The 19,849-nt window shown below is 43.0% G+C and overlaps 1 protein-coding gene across 8 annotated transcripts in view; it reads right to left on the bottom strand.

The window, feature by feature from the left end:
* ANK1 (ankyrin 1) overlaps window positions 1-19,849 on the bottom strand; it is a 371,616-nt gene that overhangs the window by 199,922 nt on the left and 151,845 nt on the right. The window contains exon 1 of one of the 8 annotated variants that reach the window (XM_089670267.1): window positions 12,410-12,540. The exons of the other annotated variants lie outside the window; for them this stretch is intronic. Within the exon in view, the coding sequence (XP_089526393.1) occupies window positions 12,410-12,421 (12 nt within the window). The 5' untranslated portion in view covers window positions 12,422-12,540. Of the gene's footprint in view, window positions 1-12,409; window positions 12,541-19,849 lie in introns of those variants that run through there. 8 annotated transcript variants of the gene reach the window in all.

The following is a 19,849-nucleotide window of genomic DNA, read 5'->3' as shown; positions in this document are numbered from 1 at the left end:
AAAAAGCACTGATACTGTACTAATGGCACTGGGCATGAAGGGGTTAACATCTGGGGTGATCAAAGGGTTAACTGTGTGCGCTTCACTGTAAGCACACTGCTATGCAGAGCCATACAAAGCAGTGTGCAGGAGCTGACAGGAAAGAGATCTGTATTGTTTACATACAGGTCTCTCCCCTGCCGGAGATACTAGGCGATCACCAGGTGCCAGCGAGTAATCACCGTCCAGGACCAGGTGATTGACAGCCAAGGCTGTGTGTATGTATATATATATATATATATATATATATATATATATATATATATATATATACACACACACACACACATATATACACCTGATATTGCGCACCCGTGTAGCAGTATTTTTGCTATAGGGTGGCTATAGGGCGGCGCGGAACTGGTTAAGTGGTCCAGGCATGTGGTAGCTAAAGGAAGTGCTCTATTTTAACTGGTTGTTAAGGAGCCGACGGCCACTGTCGTTCTTAACGACTGGTAACTGTCATGATTGTCAAGGAGCGGGAGGCCATTGCGTCCTTAACAACCAATGAGTCATCAGCTGTCAGTGGGGTTCCCTCCCAAAGCACCTTGTCCCCAGGTTGATGAGGAGCTGGCTGGCGGTTGTGGGGGTCTGCGAGTGGGGGCCTATCGGAATCTGGAATTTAACAAGGGGGCCCCCAAATCCCCCCCCCCCATTGTCAATGAATATGGAGTACACAGTACTCCCAATCATTCACCAAAAAGTGGAAAAAGTGAGCAAAAACACAATAACAGTCGTTAATTCTAACTCCCGCCAAAGAAACCCAAAAATAAATATCCCCCGAAGTGAGTCCAATGTCTATCACAATGACTGCTGGGCGCCGACACAAAAAAAAAGAAGTTCTTATCTAACGAAGGCTCCTGCCGAATGACAGCTCCTGCTGCTAAATAAATTAAGGGGTGGGCGCCCAATGACATCACCTGGTGGATCCGCACCCTCGTAACATCAACTCAGAATGCCCCCCACCTGCAGACCCCCACAACCACCAGCCAGGATTGTGGGGAAGAGGCCTTTGTCCTTATCAGCATGGGGACAATGTGCTTTGAGGGGAAAGGGGGAGACCCCCTGCTTTGAAGCACCCTCCCTCCATGTTAAGTGCATGAGGCCTGGTATGATTTGGGGGAGAGCAGCCCACTCATCCCCTGCTTTCATGGTCTGCCAGGCTGCATGCTCGGATAAGGGTCTGGTGTGGGTTTTGGGAGGGGACCCCATACCATTTTTTTTTTATTTTAGGGTGGGGTTCCCCTTAAAACCCATACCAAACCTAAGGGCCTAGGGAGGACCCCCATGCTGGTTTTTGCCTGTAATTGTGCAATAGCCAACAATAGTTTGTTTACATTCAGTTGTCAGCAGGGAACCCGCTGATAGCCTATGACTCATCGGTTGTTAAGGACGCGGCTCACGGCTGTCCACTCATTAACAACCATGACAGTTACTGGTTGTTAAGGACACCGGCAGCCACCTGCTCCTTAACCACTTGCCTGCCGGGCACTTATACCCCCTTATTTACCAGGCCAATTTTCAGCTTTCAGCGCTGCCGCACTTTGATTGACAATTGCACAGTCATGCAACATTGTACCCATATGAAATTTTGATCATTTTTTTCTCACAAATAGAGCTTTCTTTTGGTGGTATTTAATCGCCACTGGGCGCTTTACTTTTTGCGCTATAAACACTGATGTGCGTTGCTGAGGCAGCACTAATAGGCGGCACTGATGGGCACTGATAGGCAGCACTAAAGGGCACTGATAGGCAGTACTAATGAGGTGGCACGGATAGGCGGCACTGATATGCAGCACTGATAGGCGGCACTGATAGGTGACACTGATGATGGGTACTGATAGATGGCACTGACTGGCATCACTGCTGGGCACTGACTGGCGGCACTGACTGGCACAACCGCTGGGCACTGACTGGTGGCACTGACTGGCAGCACTGCTGGGCTGCACTGGTGGGTGGCACTGGTGGGCGGCACTGGTGGGCACAGGTAGGTGCACTGCTGGGCACAGGTGGGTGATCTGCTGGGCACAGGTGGGCGGAGCTAGTGGGCGCACTGCTGGGCACAGGTGGGCGGAACTTGTGGGTGGCACTGCTGGGCACCGATCATCAGGGCACTGATCATCAGTGCCCTGATGATCGGTGCCGATCCTCGCTCTGACAACTGCCGGTTCTCGGCAGTACTTTCCTCACGATCTGACAGCGTGAGGAAAGTGCAGCCGAGAACCGGCACTTGCATTTCCCTGTGATCAGCGTGTCATTGGACACCGCTGATCACGTGGTAAAAAGCCGCTGTGATTGGCCTTTTACCACATCACGTGATCAGCTGTGTCCGTAGGACACAGCGATCACGGAGATCGCCGGGTGCGCGCCCCCTGGGGCGCGCAGGAGAGCGCGTTCTGGGAGGACGTCATATGACGTCCACCCAGAACTGGCCGGCCGCAGTGCAGCCGTCATTCGGCTATCTGCGGTCGGCAACTAGTTAACAACACGTTATTTGTTACCATTATTAAATATGCCAGCTACTGCCGGTGTTAACTTACCGCATGTTTTCACTACTAAAATACCACAACACTTCATAAAATAACTCATGTGGTATTTTAGTAGCGCTTTTGTGAATTGAAAAAAGTTTTTTGAAAAACGGTGTGTGGTATCTTACTGCATACTCTCATGCGGTAAGATACAATTCATTCTGAATGGCACCAGAACACGCCTTCCTAGAGCAACAATGCACTACTGTACGTTGTGGTGTATTACTGAAAATGCTGCATGCACGATTTTTGACCATTGTGCTTATTGGAGCAGCCCATCCAATTGAGCCAAGATTGTGTGATTTGGCCCAAGAGGAACAGAGGGATAAGGTTCCAAAAGAGTGATTGTCTTCTAAAAAAAAAAAAAACACATTTGGGAGCTATACACAACCTAATGAAACATTCAGTTTAAACTAATTCAACTTCTCTAGTTAATTTATTTTCAGACATTATCAATAACCCATCCATTAAGGAAAATTAAACTACTGACATTAGCCTCTCTTTGTGATAATATCGGGAAGCACATTCTATCAGTTTCTGTTATAGACATACATAACTTGGCAATAGGATATTCAAAAAGAAATAAACTGCTTAGCCACTTCCAATGACTTAGCTAGAGTTCAGCCTGCACTGTCACTGTGACCCCACCCTTCCATCTGCTTACATGAGATAAGGACGCAATGATATCACTGAGTGGGGTGGAGAGACACTTCACTGCGCACTATTAAATCCACTCTGCCTGTATAGAACCATCAACAACAACACCTTGGGCTCATCATCACTGAAATATCAATAACCCTACAAGAGCCATACTGTAACATCCAACATGCAGACTATATTTTCTGTTTTTCACAGCTCCTTGTCACTTACTGATTCCTATTTACATAATGACAGGTCATTGCATTGAGGAAATAAGGAATGAAGCAATAAGGGATGAATTCCACATTGTATGAAAGTGGTGTTAATAGACTGCTAAAGCTTTCCTTGAGTTGGTATAGGTGGGATTTCCTTAGTGAACCTATGAAGGTACAAAAATGGGAACTACCGTTGCTGACTTGTTTTTAAAGGCATAGTCCACCTTTTGGGACAAAAAAAAAGTTCTTTTTTTTTTGGCATTCAGGCCTGAAAAACATTGCAACTGTGATCAGGTGCAATGCACAGGCTACTGGAGACTCTTCCTCCAGCCCAAGGTCTGTACTAGGTTACAGACCTGCCATGATGCGGCTGGAAGAAGAAATAATAGACTATAAGTGTGATGATGTCACCACACTAGTTTTCCATTGAGATCTACAAGTCCCTTTGCTGCTGTACAAGATGAATATTGTGGTCTTTCCATTCGTAGATCCTTGTAAATGGATCTGTGAATGGATGGCATAGCTGTACTTATGGAGTATAGTCTTGCTAAATGTAAAACTAAACACTGGAATGTTATTTTTTCATGTTACACCCTAAATACAGATGTAATGGGAAATAGGGTCACAAAGGTAGACTAAGACTTAACCTCCCTGGCGGTATTCCGGAATGTAGCTCGGGGTAAAGTTTCCGCACCACAAGCGGTAACCCCGAGCTACACTCGGGAATACCCTGCAGCGTTGCTCTGGGATCTCTTCTTCACTTACCTTGTCCTTCGCTCCCGCGATGTCCCTCCTGCAGCGTCCCCTGCAATGTCCTCCGGCCGATGCCGGCATCTGTCTTCCGGGTTCCGTTCCCTACAACATCAGGATGTAAGGGAACGGAACGGCGGAAATGTAAAAATGTGAAAAAGTGACATTCACTAAATACACTAAAATCACATAGTAAAACATTCCTGTATCAAACCATTTCACATACATTTTGTCCCTAGTGCTTTGTCCTGTGCCTTGCCTGCATTTTTACTGTTCTTTCTGCCTGGAAACTGAGAAGTCCATGGCGTCCAAAAAGCGTCCCTTTAGGTCAAAAGCGGTTTTAGACCAGCTAGAGAACAGCGATAGTAAATCAGAACCACTTGCAGAATTGAGTGATAATGATTTGTGGGGAAATTCGTCATCAGACACTGAAAACGATTTTGCGACTTTGCTCAGTGATGTGTGAACTTGGCGCTATATTTCAAATGTCAGTGTTTTTGGTTTGATTATATTATTGAATTAAATGTATTATTATATTATTATTTATGATTATTTATTAAATTATAATTTATGATTTCATATTTCAACTTTTATCATACCCGGGATATTTACTAGACTCTTGTTCGGACAGATTTCAGTGAGTTATTCCTAAAAATTACAGGCCTACAATAAAAAAAATACATATTTCCATGCAAAAAAATGTACCGCTTTGAGCACAGAAATACTGACATAATCAGACCGCTAGGGAGGTTAAGGGTCCGTTCACACTACAAAATGGTGTAGGAAACTCTCGTTCTGTGCCAGTTTCCACCACTGCATTCAAATCACACTGCCCTTGAGATCTTCAGTGAGTGTCAGTGAAAAATTAACAACACCCGAACTGCAGTTCGCAAACACACAGCGGTTTCCTGCACTGGATCGCATGGTACAAAAAGTAATATGTGATCAGGTTGCATTTCAATTCCAAAAGTAGTGCATGCACTACTTTTGGTGCAGTGTGGTGTGGTGCGATTTTGGCCCATTCAAAGTGAATGGGTTAAAATCACACAGCACAGAACTGCATGCAAATTGCACAAGAACATGCAGCGTGTTCCTGTGCGACTCACATGCAGTACCTAGTATGAATGGGCCCTAAAAGTTCTGCTTTCACAGCTGTCATCCTAAGACTATCATCAGTAGGGTGTAAGCCACTGGCTCAGCACAAATATGGAAGGTAGAAGTACAGACACTGCATACTAGCATATTATGACATTACCTTACAGGGGATTTTTTTTCAAGATGTGGTTTACTACCGCTTTAAAGGATTAGTTCATCATCCTCCGCCTGCACAGCATCATCATCCAATCACAAAGTCGATAAATGGAAGACTACAAGTCCCATCTACCAACACAGTACAGGGAATTGTAGTTCTAACTGGAGCATAAGTGTGGTAATGACTCGGCACTTGTAGCCCATTGATTATTTCTTTCAGCCCCATGACAGTAGGTCCGTAACTGTGTAATAACTTGGGGCTGGGGGAAGAGTCTGATAGAGCCTGTGCACTGCACCCACAATGCGCTGATCGTGGTGGCAACGTTCTGCAGGCCTGGATGCAAAAAAATGAACAATTGCACATTTTCTTCTTTTATCAATGTGGGTAAATGTAATAGGTAAATGTAATATGTTTTTTTCCAATAGGTGTGCTGTGCCTCTAAACATCTTCATTGCTATGAAAAAAAAATAATGGCTAAACTCCAAGTAGATACAAAAGATATATGTTAATGCAATTCTGTATTCAAAAACCACCATTGCATGCATTTTTTAAAAACTAAAATTTCAGTTATGGAAATGTTTCCATGGTTACATTGGTCCTGTATGGGTCAATGTAGATATACTTATTCCACACCCAACTGATCCCTGTGGAAGCAGAAATACAATAGAGTAGCTGGCGCTAATACAGTGATCCTCGCTGCTTTCTGGATACCATGATGAGTGACTGCCCTGCTACAGTGAACACAGTGGATTGCTTGCTTGGCACAGGTGCCACTGCATTTTCCTTAAAGTGGAATTCCACCCAAAAGTGAAAGCTCGGCTTATTTGCCTCCTCCCCCCTTCTGCTGCCACATTTGGCACCTTTTGGGGGGAAGAGGGAGCGGGTACCTGGATTTCACATGTACCCGCTCCCACTTCCAGATCAGTTCGTGATCTGATCCGGAAGTTCGGCTTCCCCTCGCAGCCGTTTGGGAAACTCAACAGGTCCCAGAGGACTGTGGCCAATTTACTAAGCCCAGCTTGCCGGTAGGAAACCGGATGTGAAGCCGCAAGGCGTCACTGCCGGTTTCTCTAAGTCAAGATGGCAGCGTCAGCACCCGACAGCCGACTGAAGAATTAGCTCTGCGTGAGGACACCGCTGGATGCATGGACAGGTAAGTGACCTGCTATTAAATATCAGCAGCTATAGTAATTGTAGCTGCTGAATTTTTTTTTTTTTTGGGGTGGGGGGGGGGGCGGAACTCTGCTTTAATTAATGCAAAGCATTCTCTGATTAAATAAGGTGGAAATTGTGACATCATCACCCCTCCTCCTTACCTTGTCCAATCAGAGTACACTTTGCATTAAATGAGGAAAATGCAAGGTATTTTTTGAATGGGCCCCCTAGCTGAGTGATTGACCCCCTGTGGTCACTATGCAGGACAGCTGCTTGGCATGGAACCCAGGAGGCAGTAAGAATCACCATAGTATCGGCGGCTACAACAATTCCCTGCTTCCACAGGGATCAGCCAGGTAAGGAATCTCACATTATTCCATACTGGACCAATGTAACAAAGCAAAAAAAAAACATATCCAAAATTCAACTTTCAATGCAAGCAGTGTAAGTACATATGACTTGGTGTCAGCATTTTTTTATCCCCTACACAGTGGAGCTCAGAATAGGAGAAGGAGAAGCATCACAAGCATCCAATCAGCTGTACTGCAGTACTCATGTGTTGACAGGGTGACAACGATGTTTGTTTTGCAGTGAAATTGCACAGCAGAATTGCTACACTGATGACAGGATGGGCTTAGATGGACATGTCATTTTAAAGCCTGACTGTATGCTTAGCTCAGTGTGCATTCAATAAAAGACTGTGATCAGGCAGATAAGTGTGTTATTGTAGAGGAGACATAACAGGGGAGATTTACTAAAACTGGAGCATTCAGAATCTGGGCAGCTGTGCATGGTAGCCAATCAGCTTCTAGCTTCAGCTTGTTCAGTTAAGCTTCGGCAATAAAACCTGGAAGCTGATTGGTTTCTATGCAGAGTTGTACCAGATGTTGCATGCTTCAGTTTTAGTAAATTACCCCCATGTCTCTTCTGCAATAAAGAGCTGCCTGCTCCCAGTTTTTGACAATTTGGGTTTAGTTCTGCTGTAAGTACACATGGGGAAAGTAAACTAAGAGTGGTGTGGGCTAACTACTGCAATCCATTTGTTAAAGCAATATTAAACCCATAAGCAAACAATTATTTTGCAGCTTGCCATTTCTTAGATGTGGGGGTTGCATTAGTTTTCGTTTTAGGCTTACTTTCCCTTATTTTCACCCATCCAGCCAGTAAGTCTGTTATTTGTCAAAAGAACAAGCTCTTCTGCAAATGTAGCAGCTAGAAGGATGAGACAAACCATTCAACACTGGCAGAGGTGCTTACAATGATCAGCTTTTATCCTAAAAACTGTTACTGTAACTGAAGTGTTAACAAGAGTTCAGCTTCAGTTTGTTAGTGCATTTAAATCTGCTAGTACATCTATCACTTCCCTTCCCCCAGACTGACAATACTGGTGTCCAAAGCCCCCTATGCTCCTTGATCCACAGTGGGGACACTATGTGCTACTTGTCAGATCACCTGCTGAAAACAGAGGGAAAAAGACTAAAAAAAAAGAAAACTAATGCAGCCACCACATTTGATGATTGCTAAGCTGCAATATCTTACAATTTTGGTTTTGGGTTTAATGCTACTTTATTAGGTGCAGACCTTGAGCTAGTTCCTTTTTCACTCTGAACTAAAAACTGGCCCAGACAGACCTGAAATAGGTCTATCTGCTTTGTTAATGTGGGGCACTTGTTATGTTATTGTCATTGTTATGGCAAAGGTAGCTTAGCTCATCCCCCCCATACAGTTACCAAAATACTATATTTTTAGCTATTATTTGCCTTTCAACTATCTAATCCTCAAACACCTTCTAACAGCTCATGAGAGCAACCACTAGGCCCTAAATTCATTTATAGGCAGAATAAATAAAGCTAAATAAGGGGAATATGATCAACCATTCATACCTAAAGTGATATTAAAAGGCAGGTTTTTAAAAAAAATAACAAACACGTCATACTTACCAGCTCTGTGCAAATGTTTTGCACAGAGCAGCCCCAATCCTCCTCTTCTCGGGTGCCCCTTCCGGCGCTCCTGGCCCCTTTCTTCTGCAGAGTGCCCCCACAACAAGCAGCTTGCTATGGGGGCACCCAAGCAGCTGCTCTATGTGTCCATCCACACTCAGAGCATGGCTCAGTACCGCCCCTGCTCAACCTCATTGGCTCACTGGCTGTGGTTGACAGTATGGCTCCCGCTGCTGTCTCAGCCCATGAAGAGAGAGAGACCTGGGAGAGACACTGCTCTCGTGCACACTGCCGGATCACACTGGGACTCGGGTAAGTATTAGGGTGGCTTGGGGGGGGCTGCTGCACACAGAAGGTTAAAATCTTTGAGCCTTTACAACCACTTTAATGAACAGTTATAATGTTCAAGGACTCTGTATAGAGATTCTTGCAAAAACCCCATAGTAATTGGTTCTCTTTAAACCAGTGGTTCTCAACCTGTGGGTCGCGACCCCTTTGGGGGTTGAACGACCCTTTCACAGGGGTCCCCTAAGACCATCAGAAAAAACATATTTCCGATGTGTAAAGAGCAGCTACTGTGTAGAAAGCAGCTGCTGTGTTGAAAGCAGCTACTTTGTTAAAAGCAGCTACTGTGTTGAAAGCAGCTACTGTGTTGAAAGCAGCTACTGTGTTGAAAGCAGCAGTATTGGAGGTAAAAGGACACTCATGAATTATGATTACTGGGTAAATAATTTTATGGTTGGGGGTCACCACAACATGAGGAACTGTAATAAAGGGTCACGGCATTAGGAAGGTTGAGAACCACTGCTTTAAACCTACCCTAACCCCCTATAGAGCTAAGCCTAATAATTATCTCAGTGAAAAGGATTAACACAGTGAATACAGCTCCAATAACAATATCAAAATGACATAGAAAGATATTAATGCCAGACTGCAAAGAGCGTAGTCTTCTGTGCCTACAAATATGACGCTGAAGTTATCATGCTGAAAATGAACAACCCAACTAATTGCCTTCAAGAAAACCAAGCGCGGCCTTCTGGTACCTTGTACCTACAATAGCATCCAACACACATCCATAGACTGCACAGCGAGTTATATAATTATCACATGTCATGGCAGTCATGGGAACCATCACATACGGTACTTATTTTTAAAGAATCTGAGAAATGATTAAACTTTACAATGCCCTATTCTAGGATTTTCTTCAGAAAACTATTAACAAAGCTGTAATGTAACAGTAAAGTGGTTAATGAAAGCGGTGAGAAAAAACTAAAATAAAAAATGGAATCGAATCACAATATAGAAAGAAGGATGGAGAGATTTACCTTCTCTAACTGTCCTGATCACCAATGTCAACAGGAAAATGAGGATAAATCTGAAATTCTGAGTTGCCACCATAACAGGAAGAGAGGGGTAATCTTCCTATGGAGACACTTGTTCCCGACAGACAACTGTCTAGGATATTCTCTTGCTTACTGTTGAGTCTACAAGGTAGGAAGTGAAGGGAAATCTCCTTATTGAAACCCAGATGGCAGACAAACTGAGAAGAAGAGAAGACATCGGATGCACCGTAGTGCAATAAGCTTAGTAACAGAGGTGATGACTTTAATGCAGAAAAATTATAATTTGTATTTTCCCATGCAGTGGGGCTGTGCCAGAACTTCATGGGTTAAGCGTACGTTTTGCCTAGGGACTCAGGGTAAATGTATACTTACCTAATCCACCGATCCTCTGGAAAACCGTGCTCCCCCACGTCCAGCGGTAGACTGTTCCTGCTGTCCTCACGTCCAGTGCTGGTCTATGGGCGTGATGACGTCAGGAACAACCCATTCACAAGACTGCTAGCGTGTGGGGGGGCAGGAGTGGCAGGGGCTGGTCTTGCGCTCGGAGGATCAGTGGATTAGGTAGGTATATATTTACTTTGAGCCCCTAGACAAAAACAAGCATTTAACCGATGCAGTGCGGACACAGCCCCACTGCATGGGAAAATAAAAAATTTTCCTGGATTTCTTCTTTAGTGGTTCGTTCACACAGGTGTTGGTCTCTAAAGAGCGATCCACCTACTTTAACCCCTTGAGCTAAACACTAGTGTGCAGCAACTGCTTGAATGGGTCACGCTCGGCAGGTGCTACACCTCCCTAAAGCAACACAGGCTATAATTTCTGCTGTGGCTGTGATACTTTGCATATGTACACCCCCAGCCGCTGACTCTGCAGCAAAAGAGAGTAGCATTTGGAGGCGGTAGAAAGTGGCTCAACCACTCGGTTTTACTCCCCCAACTGCTAGTGTGAACAAGCCCTAAGAGCGCTTCCAGGATATACAAATTAATCATGGTTGCCAGGAGTAGCAACATATCGAAGGATGTTAATAAAGCAGTACACATCGTTAATATAGCCTCTGATGGATGATCCTACAGTTTATCATGGCCAGAAAGCCAGAATCTCATTTCCCTGCAGTTGGAGTCTGTGATACAATCACACAACCCTGCAAGCTGTGGAGCAAAGGGACAATCCAGGTTCTGGTTGCTAGACGACAAGTTTTTCTCATGTTTAAGAAAGCATTGATATGCCAAACATTGCCCCAACGCTCCATGGCTGGTCATCATGTCGCAGATTCCCAATGCAAGAAACAGACTATTCCTGATGCAGGAGCAGGCTGTAGGATCATCCTTTAGAGAGTACATTAGGCCTGGTTCACAACTATGCATTTTTTTATGCTTTTTGCAGAAACGCACTACAATCCATTGGTTCCTATGGGACATGTTCACATCTATGCTTTTTTCAGATGCTACATTTTTTGAAAGGGTCAGGGAATTTTTTAAATGGTTCATTAAAATTCATTGGAGATGCTACTGAAAAGCATGTATTGCTTTCTTTGACATGGTTTTGATGTGTTTTGCATTTTGTAAACAGCCCGACAACAAATTGGCCAAAAAAGGCATAAAAAAAACACAAAAACGCATAAAAAAAACACAAAAACGCATATAAAAAGCATGTAAAACGTGTGTGCAAAAACACAAAAAGTACCGCAAAAAGCACTGCAGAAATAGATCAAAATCAAACTGCATAGATGTGAACCAAGCCTTAAAGGTTTGAACTGCTTCATTTACATCCTGGAAAGCCTTTCATGTGTTGTTCTTGGCAGCCATGATTAGCTGCCATTTCCTGGAACCTTTGTGAGTACAACTTACTGTATCTCTTAAATTTATCACCTCTGCGTTCCTCAGCCTATTCATCAAAAAAAGTAAGTGACAGCAGTTTAAAACTTCCCCTTCTCTGCGCCAAATAAAAATAAAAGCTTTATATATACTTTAGGGCAGCCCATAGGTAAGTTAGGTTTTTTGTTCAACCAGCTGCTTGAATGAAATAAACTTGACCCCCCAACTACACATTTGATGTGCATGGGGGAATTCTCCCCGCTGAGTTATGGGGGAATCCTCCCTGCTCAATGCTGAACCAGACAAAGTTCAATCCATGTATGGTTGGCTTAAGGAAATGAAGAAGAAATCTAAAATACTGAATTGGCTTTTAGAGAAAAAAAAAGCTAAAAGGCAAAATGCTTAAGCATAGAATAAACTTCAAACTATTTTAAGTGAAGTCAGAACTGTTGATCGGCAAACTTGGCCCCTGTATGTGACTCTAAGCACTGAAGCTTTTTGTTCAACAATGCAAGGCCAAGGAACACCATTTAGTGGAAAGCCAATCTCTACTGGACTTTTACAAAACGGATTGACAAGCATATTGTAAACCTCAGAGAATGGTAACTAGATCAGCAAATATTGGAAAGTTACTTTATTATGTCTATAGGCCTCATCCAAAGAGCTCTAAAGATGGTCCACCTCATGGTTCACATCTCATCCCATCTCCATCAGTCATGAATGGAATCACTCACCTTGATGATCATGGGGACACGATGAGCGGGTATTCCACCTCGCGCAGTGTCTGTTCACTCCTGTATTCTGCAAAGTCTGTTTCAGGCCGGGTGTCTAAGGTCTGCTATCTCCAGCTGCAGCTTCTCTCGCTATCTAGTAGAGCAGGCAATGTATGGCCCCTGCCCAACCAACCACCTCCCTATCTCCTTGTCATTCGTCATCTCCTGGCAAGCTGTCAGATCATCCTACATCACAGGGATATATCCAGTTAGGACGCTCCCCATCTGTAAAAGTAATTTTATAACAATAATGATGGACAACCTGGTACATTTTGTGCAGATTGTGTGTTGGTTTTGCCAAGGGCCTTCATGCTAGGGTTGCCACCTCATCCCTTTAAAAGAGAACACATTAATTACACAGGTTATGAGGCTAATTTAATGCAGATAAGGCCCTAAGTGAGTTTAACACTTTCCCGCCCAGCCTATAGCAGATTGACGGCTGGACGGGACACTCGCCATTGTGACTGGGCGTCATATGACCTAAATTTATGAAGAAATGTTATTTATTTGCAAAAGTTTATAACAGAAACAAAGAAAAGCGCGTTTTTTTTCAAACGTTTCAGGTGTTTTTGTTTTATTTGGCAAAAAATAAAAAAACTCAGTAGTGATTAAATACCACCAAAAGAAAGCTCTATTTGTGTGAAAAAAAATTATAAAAATTTCATATGTGTACAGTGTTGCATGACCGCGCAATTGTCAAAGTGCGACAGCGCTGAAAGCTGAAAATTGGCCTGGGCAGGAAGGGGGTATAAGTGCCCCTTATTGAAGTGGTTAATTACCATCTTAATCAGCCACAGAACCTGTGTAATGAATGTGTTCGGGTTTAAAGGGATGAGGTGGCAACCCTACTTCATGCTATAAAGTTGTGGATATAGTGGTAATGGAATAGAATAGATCCTTTGGCAGGCTTTTATTGCTGTCCGTGTCTCCACTAGGGAGATTTTCTTTCCCTGTTGGACCATTGTCACTACATCTGAAAGTGATGGGAGATCCAATATTTTAAAGTACTCCAGAAAAGAAATACAGTATAGGGGAAATATTTCAATTGGGACATCTGCTGACATTTGTCTAAAAGAGGATTTAGCCAAGGGAAACGGGAAACTCCCCAATAGGACACAGATGATCTTAAAAATACTGGCAGAGGATTTATGTTTAATCTATTTTTATTAGAAATTTTCACAAGTACAAAAGCAGTATCAGAAAAGATAGAAAACGGTCAAACATGTCCATTTCTTCAGATTCTTAAATCCTGGCAGAGGATTTAAAGCTGAACCCCAGAATTATTTGTATTGCATATTGACATTGGTCCAGCTTGGCACAATGTAAGTATGCATATCGCATATCAGATGGACCACTGGCAAAGCTGCATTGCTATAGTGGTCCGTGCTACAACAGTGATAGCCGTCATCTTCTGGTTCCTGATGCGGCTCTATGTGATGGCTGTTCCATTGGACACTGGCATGATCTGATTGAATGAGGTGAAGACTGTAACATCTCCCCCCCCCTTTCTACCTAGTCTAATCAGAACGAAAAAAAAAAAAATCACAAGCATTCCTCTATGAGGGCTAGTGGTGCCAAGTGAGTGACCCCCTGTGGTCATTGTACTGCACGGCAGTGGACTGCACAGAAACTAAGATGGACCAGGAAAATTGCGACTATAACTGTAGTAGCACCAACTACTACAGTGATTTACAGCTTCCCTGGTGGTCCATCAGATATGAGATATGCATACTTACGTTTTGCCAAGCTCAACCATTGTAAGTATGCAATACAAAAAATTCCTGGAGTTCTGCATTAAACATTCTCTACGCAGTGAAAAACAAGTTGTGTAGAGATATATATATATATATATATCTACACACACATCTACACAACGTTTTTTAATTGAGTAGAGAATGTTTAAAGCAGAACTCCAGGAATTATTTGTATAAATTTGTATTGGCAATGAACACATGGGCTTTAAGAGGAGTGGGCTTTAAAATGTCACTCTGAAGATCATGATATTAGTGGTGGCTCACCAGCAACAGGTTCGCTAAGGCTACGTTCACACTAGCTTTGTCAGCAGGTATCAGACAGGCGTTTGGGAAGCATTTTTAATGCTTCTTAAATGTCTATGAAAATTCTGCACATGGCAGCACAAAGTGAAGAGTTAGCGTCGTGGCAAAACTGATGCCTCATGTCGAGTCAGGAGAAGTTGAAGCCTCCCATTCAAGTCCATGGTGACGCTTCTCAAACGTATGGCAGACGTTTGCGAGACGTTTGCAGAGCGGTAATACCAGGGGCGGACTGACAACTCCGGGCCCCAGCAATAGGAAATCATGGGGCCCCTGTGACCTCGCCAACACTCAAACTACACCCAAAAAAAACCTACGAAAGGTACCAGGGACATCTCATGGGGCCCCCTACTGACCCCGGGCCCTCGGACAGTGCACGAATGCCTAAATGGTCAGTCCACCCCTGGTTAATACCATTAAACTTCATTATAGGCGTTTGTGGAGCAGTTTTAACGCTTTGCAAAGCCTATCAAATGCCTCAAAAACACGCATAGGGCGTTTGGGGAGCGTTAAAAACGCTTCCCTAACCCCTGTCAAATGACTGTCAAACACTATAGGGGCGTTTGGCAGGAGTTAGAAAAGAGCCACACACTGGAGTGATTTTACATCACTTCCGGTCAAGACAGGGAGTGAGAGGAAAGCTCTTAAACAGGAACAGAGATAACAGTAAAAACCCATGCACAACTGAAGGTTATACCAGAACAGACACAGTGCTTAAGACCCCAACATGTAATAAAATAACAATTACACAATGACACAGCCGAGAGCATGCGCATAAGTGGCTCTGGGAAAACTGCAATAGAAGGAGCCCTTCTAGATACTATAAGGAACCCTTATAGAAGAAAATAAGTTTTACTCCTTTGCTATAGTTCTACTCATCTATTAATTATGCTGCAAACACCAACTGAACTCAAAAACGTGACTGAAAACAAATATCAACATAAGATATGATGCCAAGTTTTATTTTCTTCATGGAGGATTTAATAACACCTTCATTAAGAGTACCCCCTCTATATCAGGATCTAGGGGTCAGTTCCCTAAAGATTACCACATGCGATAGTCACATGACTCATTTGAATATATTATCCCATATTTAAAAAAATGTCCAATTCACAAAAAAAAGGATTATGTGGTTTTTAATGAAGAATGACAAATTTTCCGGTAAATATTGCAAAAAACAAAAATTGCGGCAAGCTGTTAAGTCCAATTCACAAATGGAACAGAAAGTAAAAAATGATGCAATATTTATCACCAGGGTTTTGCTGGCAATATCACATGCGGTATTTTTTCAGATGCAGCGTGGGTCCCCTCTCCCCCCAATCCTTACCAGGCCCTTCGGTCTGGTATGGATCTTTGGGGGACCCCCATGCCATTTTCTTTTTTAATTTTGCTGTGGGATTCTCCCAAAATCTATACCAGACCTAAGGGCTGTTTTTTTATTTTTTTGTAATTTTGGCATGGGGTTTTCCTTAAAATCCATTCCAGACCCGAAGGGTCTGGTATGGATCAGGGGGACCCCCATGCTGTTTTTTTCATAATTTTTAATTGCCAGCATGTTTTGTTTATGTTCAGTTGTCAGCGGGAAATCCGCTGACAGCCGGCATGTTTTGTTTACATTCAGCTGTCAGCGGGACACCCTCTGATAGCTGATGAGTCCTCTGTTGTTAAGGACGTGGCAGCCGGCTTCCTTAACCAGCAACCGTGTGATAAAATATGCGGTAATTACCACAATACTGTTATTTTACTGCAAGAGTTATTTACCGCAAAATTCTTAGTGAACTGAATTGCACATTTGCAAAAGATTTACCGCATGCGTTATTTTACCACTTTATTCAGCCATTATTTAACTCTTAGTGAACTGACCCCCTATTCTCTAAAGTGCCACTAAATGGGATATTTAAAGCACAAGCTTTGTGATTTGAAACGTGTTAATGTTATTGTTCCCTGATGGGAGTCCAGGAGTTATAAGGAACATAGGTGCCACAATTGATATATCTTGTACATGCACCTTATATGCAGATTGTTGATACCCAAGCTGTGGAAGTAATCGTGAAATATCTGTAATCACCTAAGGGCTGGTAAAAATATTCCTTATGCTATACTTATCATGTAGATCAGCGGCATTCTACTACAACGAGGATGATTAAAGGCCCACCTACCCCCCTCACCTCCCTTAATGGCACTTTAGCTGTAATCACTGTGTACTTTATGACTGATCCTCATCTGCGGTTCTGTGGAGGGTCATATTTACCATGAACTGTGTTACAAAACATTAGAACTCCACTGAAAGTACAACTACAGGCATTTGTTTTTCATTTAAGATAGATCAAAGGACAGTTATGACCCCCGTCAGATTTTTTTGTGCTTTGGGCAGCACAGTGGCTAAATGGTTAGCACTTCCACCTGGCAGTACTAGAGTCATTGGTTCAAATGCCAGCCACGGCACCTCCTGCCTGGAGTTTGCATGTTCTCCCTGTGCCTGTGTGGGTTTCCTCCGGGTACTCTGGTTTCCTCCCACACTCCAAAGACATGCTGGTCGGTGAATTGGATCCTATCTAAATTGGCCCTAGTATGTGTATGTATGCATGTGAGTTAGGGACCTTAGATTGTACGCCCCTTGAGGGTTAGGGACTGATGTGAATGTACAATATAAATGTAAAGCGCTGTGCAAATTGATGGCACTATATAAGTACCTGTAGTAATAATAATAGTAATAATAATTTCCCTTCACTTCCTGTCCCATAGAAAATCTCTGCAAATTAAGGAAATTCCTTGGGGGACCCCCAGGTCACCAGAACTAGTGTCCCCCTTGGAAGGTTTCCCCTTTATTAATTATTTGGGGACAGCCCAAAATTTAGTATTTTCTTTTACTTTCACTTTCCGTGATAATGGTAAACAGGACAAATGGAGAGGGTGAAGCTTCCTAATGCTTAGTACACATGATGAGAATATCGGACGAATGATCGTCCGTTCTTGGGGGATTTTTTTGCATGCTAGTCTTCATATCAAAAATGAAGAGGTTTCTCAACTTATGAAAAATGTTTACGACAGAATAGAATTTCGGAAGTGATGTCATGTATTGTACTGTATTTGTATTGTATTATCGGACAACTACTGTACTGATTAAACAAAAATTGTACAATCAGGTAAAGTATGAGAAGCATTTTTGCACTTGTGCCTTAGGTTATTGTCGCATGAACTGTCGTGATTGGCTCTTGAAAGCTGTGTACTAACGATTAGATTATTGTATGATCGCTCGCTCCTCGCACAAACATTTCTGTACGATTTTCTTATCGTGTGTATGGGTCTTAAGGGGGCAAGTGTACAATACTAACGCACACGTTCCTGCATTAAAAATGGCTGTGTGTATAAGTGGGTGCTGCAGCGACCGTCGGCTGGAACCGAACAGAATCAGCAAGGGAGAATGTCACCAGCACACCGAGGATCACCAATATGGGTCCAAACGTTTTCATGAATGATCACATAGTTACAGCAAGGCAACAGTTCGGAGTCTCGCAGGACCCCTTCATCAGTCATGTGACAGTGACCTCCAAGGACAAACGCAGATGGAGTTAACTGCATGTAAATAAGCATAAAAGCATGCATCCAATACATGCAAACATACATAAAAAAATGTTCAGTAGCCATGCAGTTTCTGGTGTGAATCGGCCCTTAACCACATAGGACTGTGATAATCAGTTGTGACTTTTATAAACAGTCTTTATATGAAGCTTTAAAGAAGCCATTTAGTGTTGATAGGTCCCCATATAGAGGGGTACTCTCGGGGGGAAAGGACGGTTTTGTCTATTTGGGATAAGTAAACTTTTCTACAATAAATCCACCACTGAGAGGGCAGGCATGCTTTCTTTCATTCTATTATATATGAGCATCATATCCAGTTTTGTCTTTTGGGTCTAGTTACAGGAAATCTCTGGTTACAGCATACAGTTTAATTTTATAACATCAGCATTATAATAAACAAAACAATAGTTATATTTGACAATGCAATAAAAGCTTACTTGAAAAAATCTCCTTTCATGTTGTGAGTTCTGTCTGTCTGCTGGCCATCTCAATCCACAACTTCCTGTATCCCAGCATGCTTTGCAGCTTCTCTGATGTTTACTTCCCATTTCTAAGGACTACATATCCCATGGTACCTTGCTGCATGCAAGCAGTGATTCCTATACTGACTCCGCCTCCTAAAACTCCTGCTCTCAACAACTCTAGTTCAGAAGGCAGGCTCCATTAACCACTAGCCCTCCTTCCTGACCAGACCATTTTTTGCGATACCACGCTGCGTTACTTTAACTGACAATTGCGTGGTCATTCAAGGCTGTACATAAATAAAAGTTATGTCCTTTTTTCCCATAAATGGAGCTTTCTTTCGGTGGTATTTGATCACCTCTGCGTTTTTTATTTTGTGTGCTATAAACAAAAAAAAGAAAAAGAAACAATATTTTTGACTTTGCTAAAAAACGTATCCAGTAAAAAAATTTTAAAAATCTAATTTCTTCTTAAATTTAGGTCAAAATGTATTCTGCTACATGTCTTTGCTAAAACAAAATCCCAATACCTGTAAATTAATTGGTTTATGTGAAAGTTATAGTGACTACTAATGGCGGTATATATACTGGAATTATTTTAATTTTTTTTGTACTAGTAATGGCGGCGATCACAACGATTTATACCAAGACTGTGGCGGGCATTCTGAATTGACTAACTGCCACTGACATCCTAATGACACTAATACAGTGATCAGTGCTAATAAAAAGCACTGACACTGTACTAATGACACTGGGCAGGAAGGGGTTAACATCTGCGCCGATCAAAGGGTTAACTGTGTGCTATTTTACTGTGTGTGTTGTGTGTGTTTTACTAGGGAGACATGCTGCTGTGTATTGCTCTGTTGTGTAGAAAAATACACAGCAGCATGTTCTTGCTGGCAGAAGAGAGACCTGTGTTGTTTACACACAGGTCTCTTCCCAGTCAGTGATATTCAGCCGAGACCTGGTGATCGACATCTGTAGCCGCCAATGGCGGCACACGCACCCAACCTGGAAATGCAATATCGCGTATATATTTGCGATTTTGCGCAGCCCTGCCACCCAGTAGCATTACTTTTGCTATAGTTCAGTCAGGAAGCTGTTAAAGCAGAGTTCCACCCAAAAGGGGAAGTTCCGCTTTAAGGACTGGTTCCCTGCTCCCCCTGTTAAGGATTGGTACCTTTGGGGAGCGGGTACCCGAAATTGACAGGTCCCACTTCCGCTGCGCCTAGGCGATCGGAAGCGGAAGTTGGCCTCCCCTCTCCCTCCCCGTAGTCTTCTGGGACGTGTGACAAATCCTAGAA

The sequence above is a fragment of the Staurois parvus genome, unplaced genomic scaffold (genome assembly GCF_062004578.1).
Source record: "Staurois parvus isolate SC_StPar_1 unplaced genomic scaffold, SC_StPar_1.0 ptg000088l, whole genome shotgun sequence".
Lineage (NCBI taxonomy): Eukaryota > Metazoa > Chordata > Amphibia > Anura > Ranidae > Staurois > Staurois parvus.
Note: the sequence above shows the minus strand (reverse complement) of the source record. Positions and strands in the feature narration are given on the sequence as shown.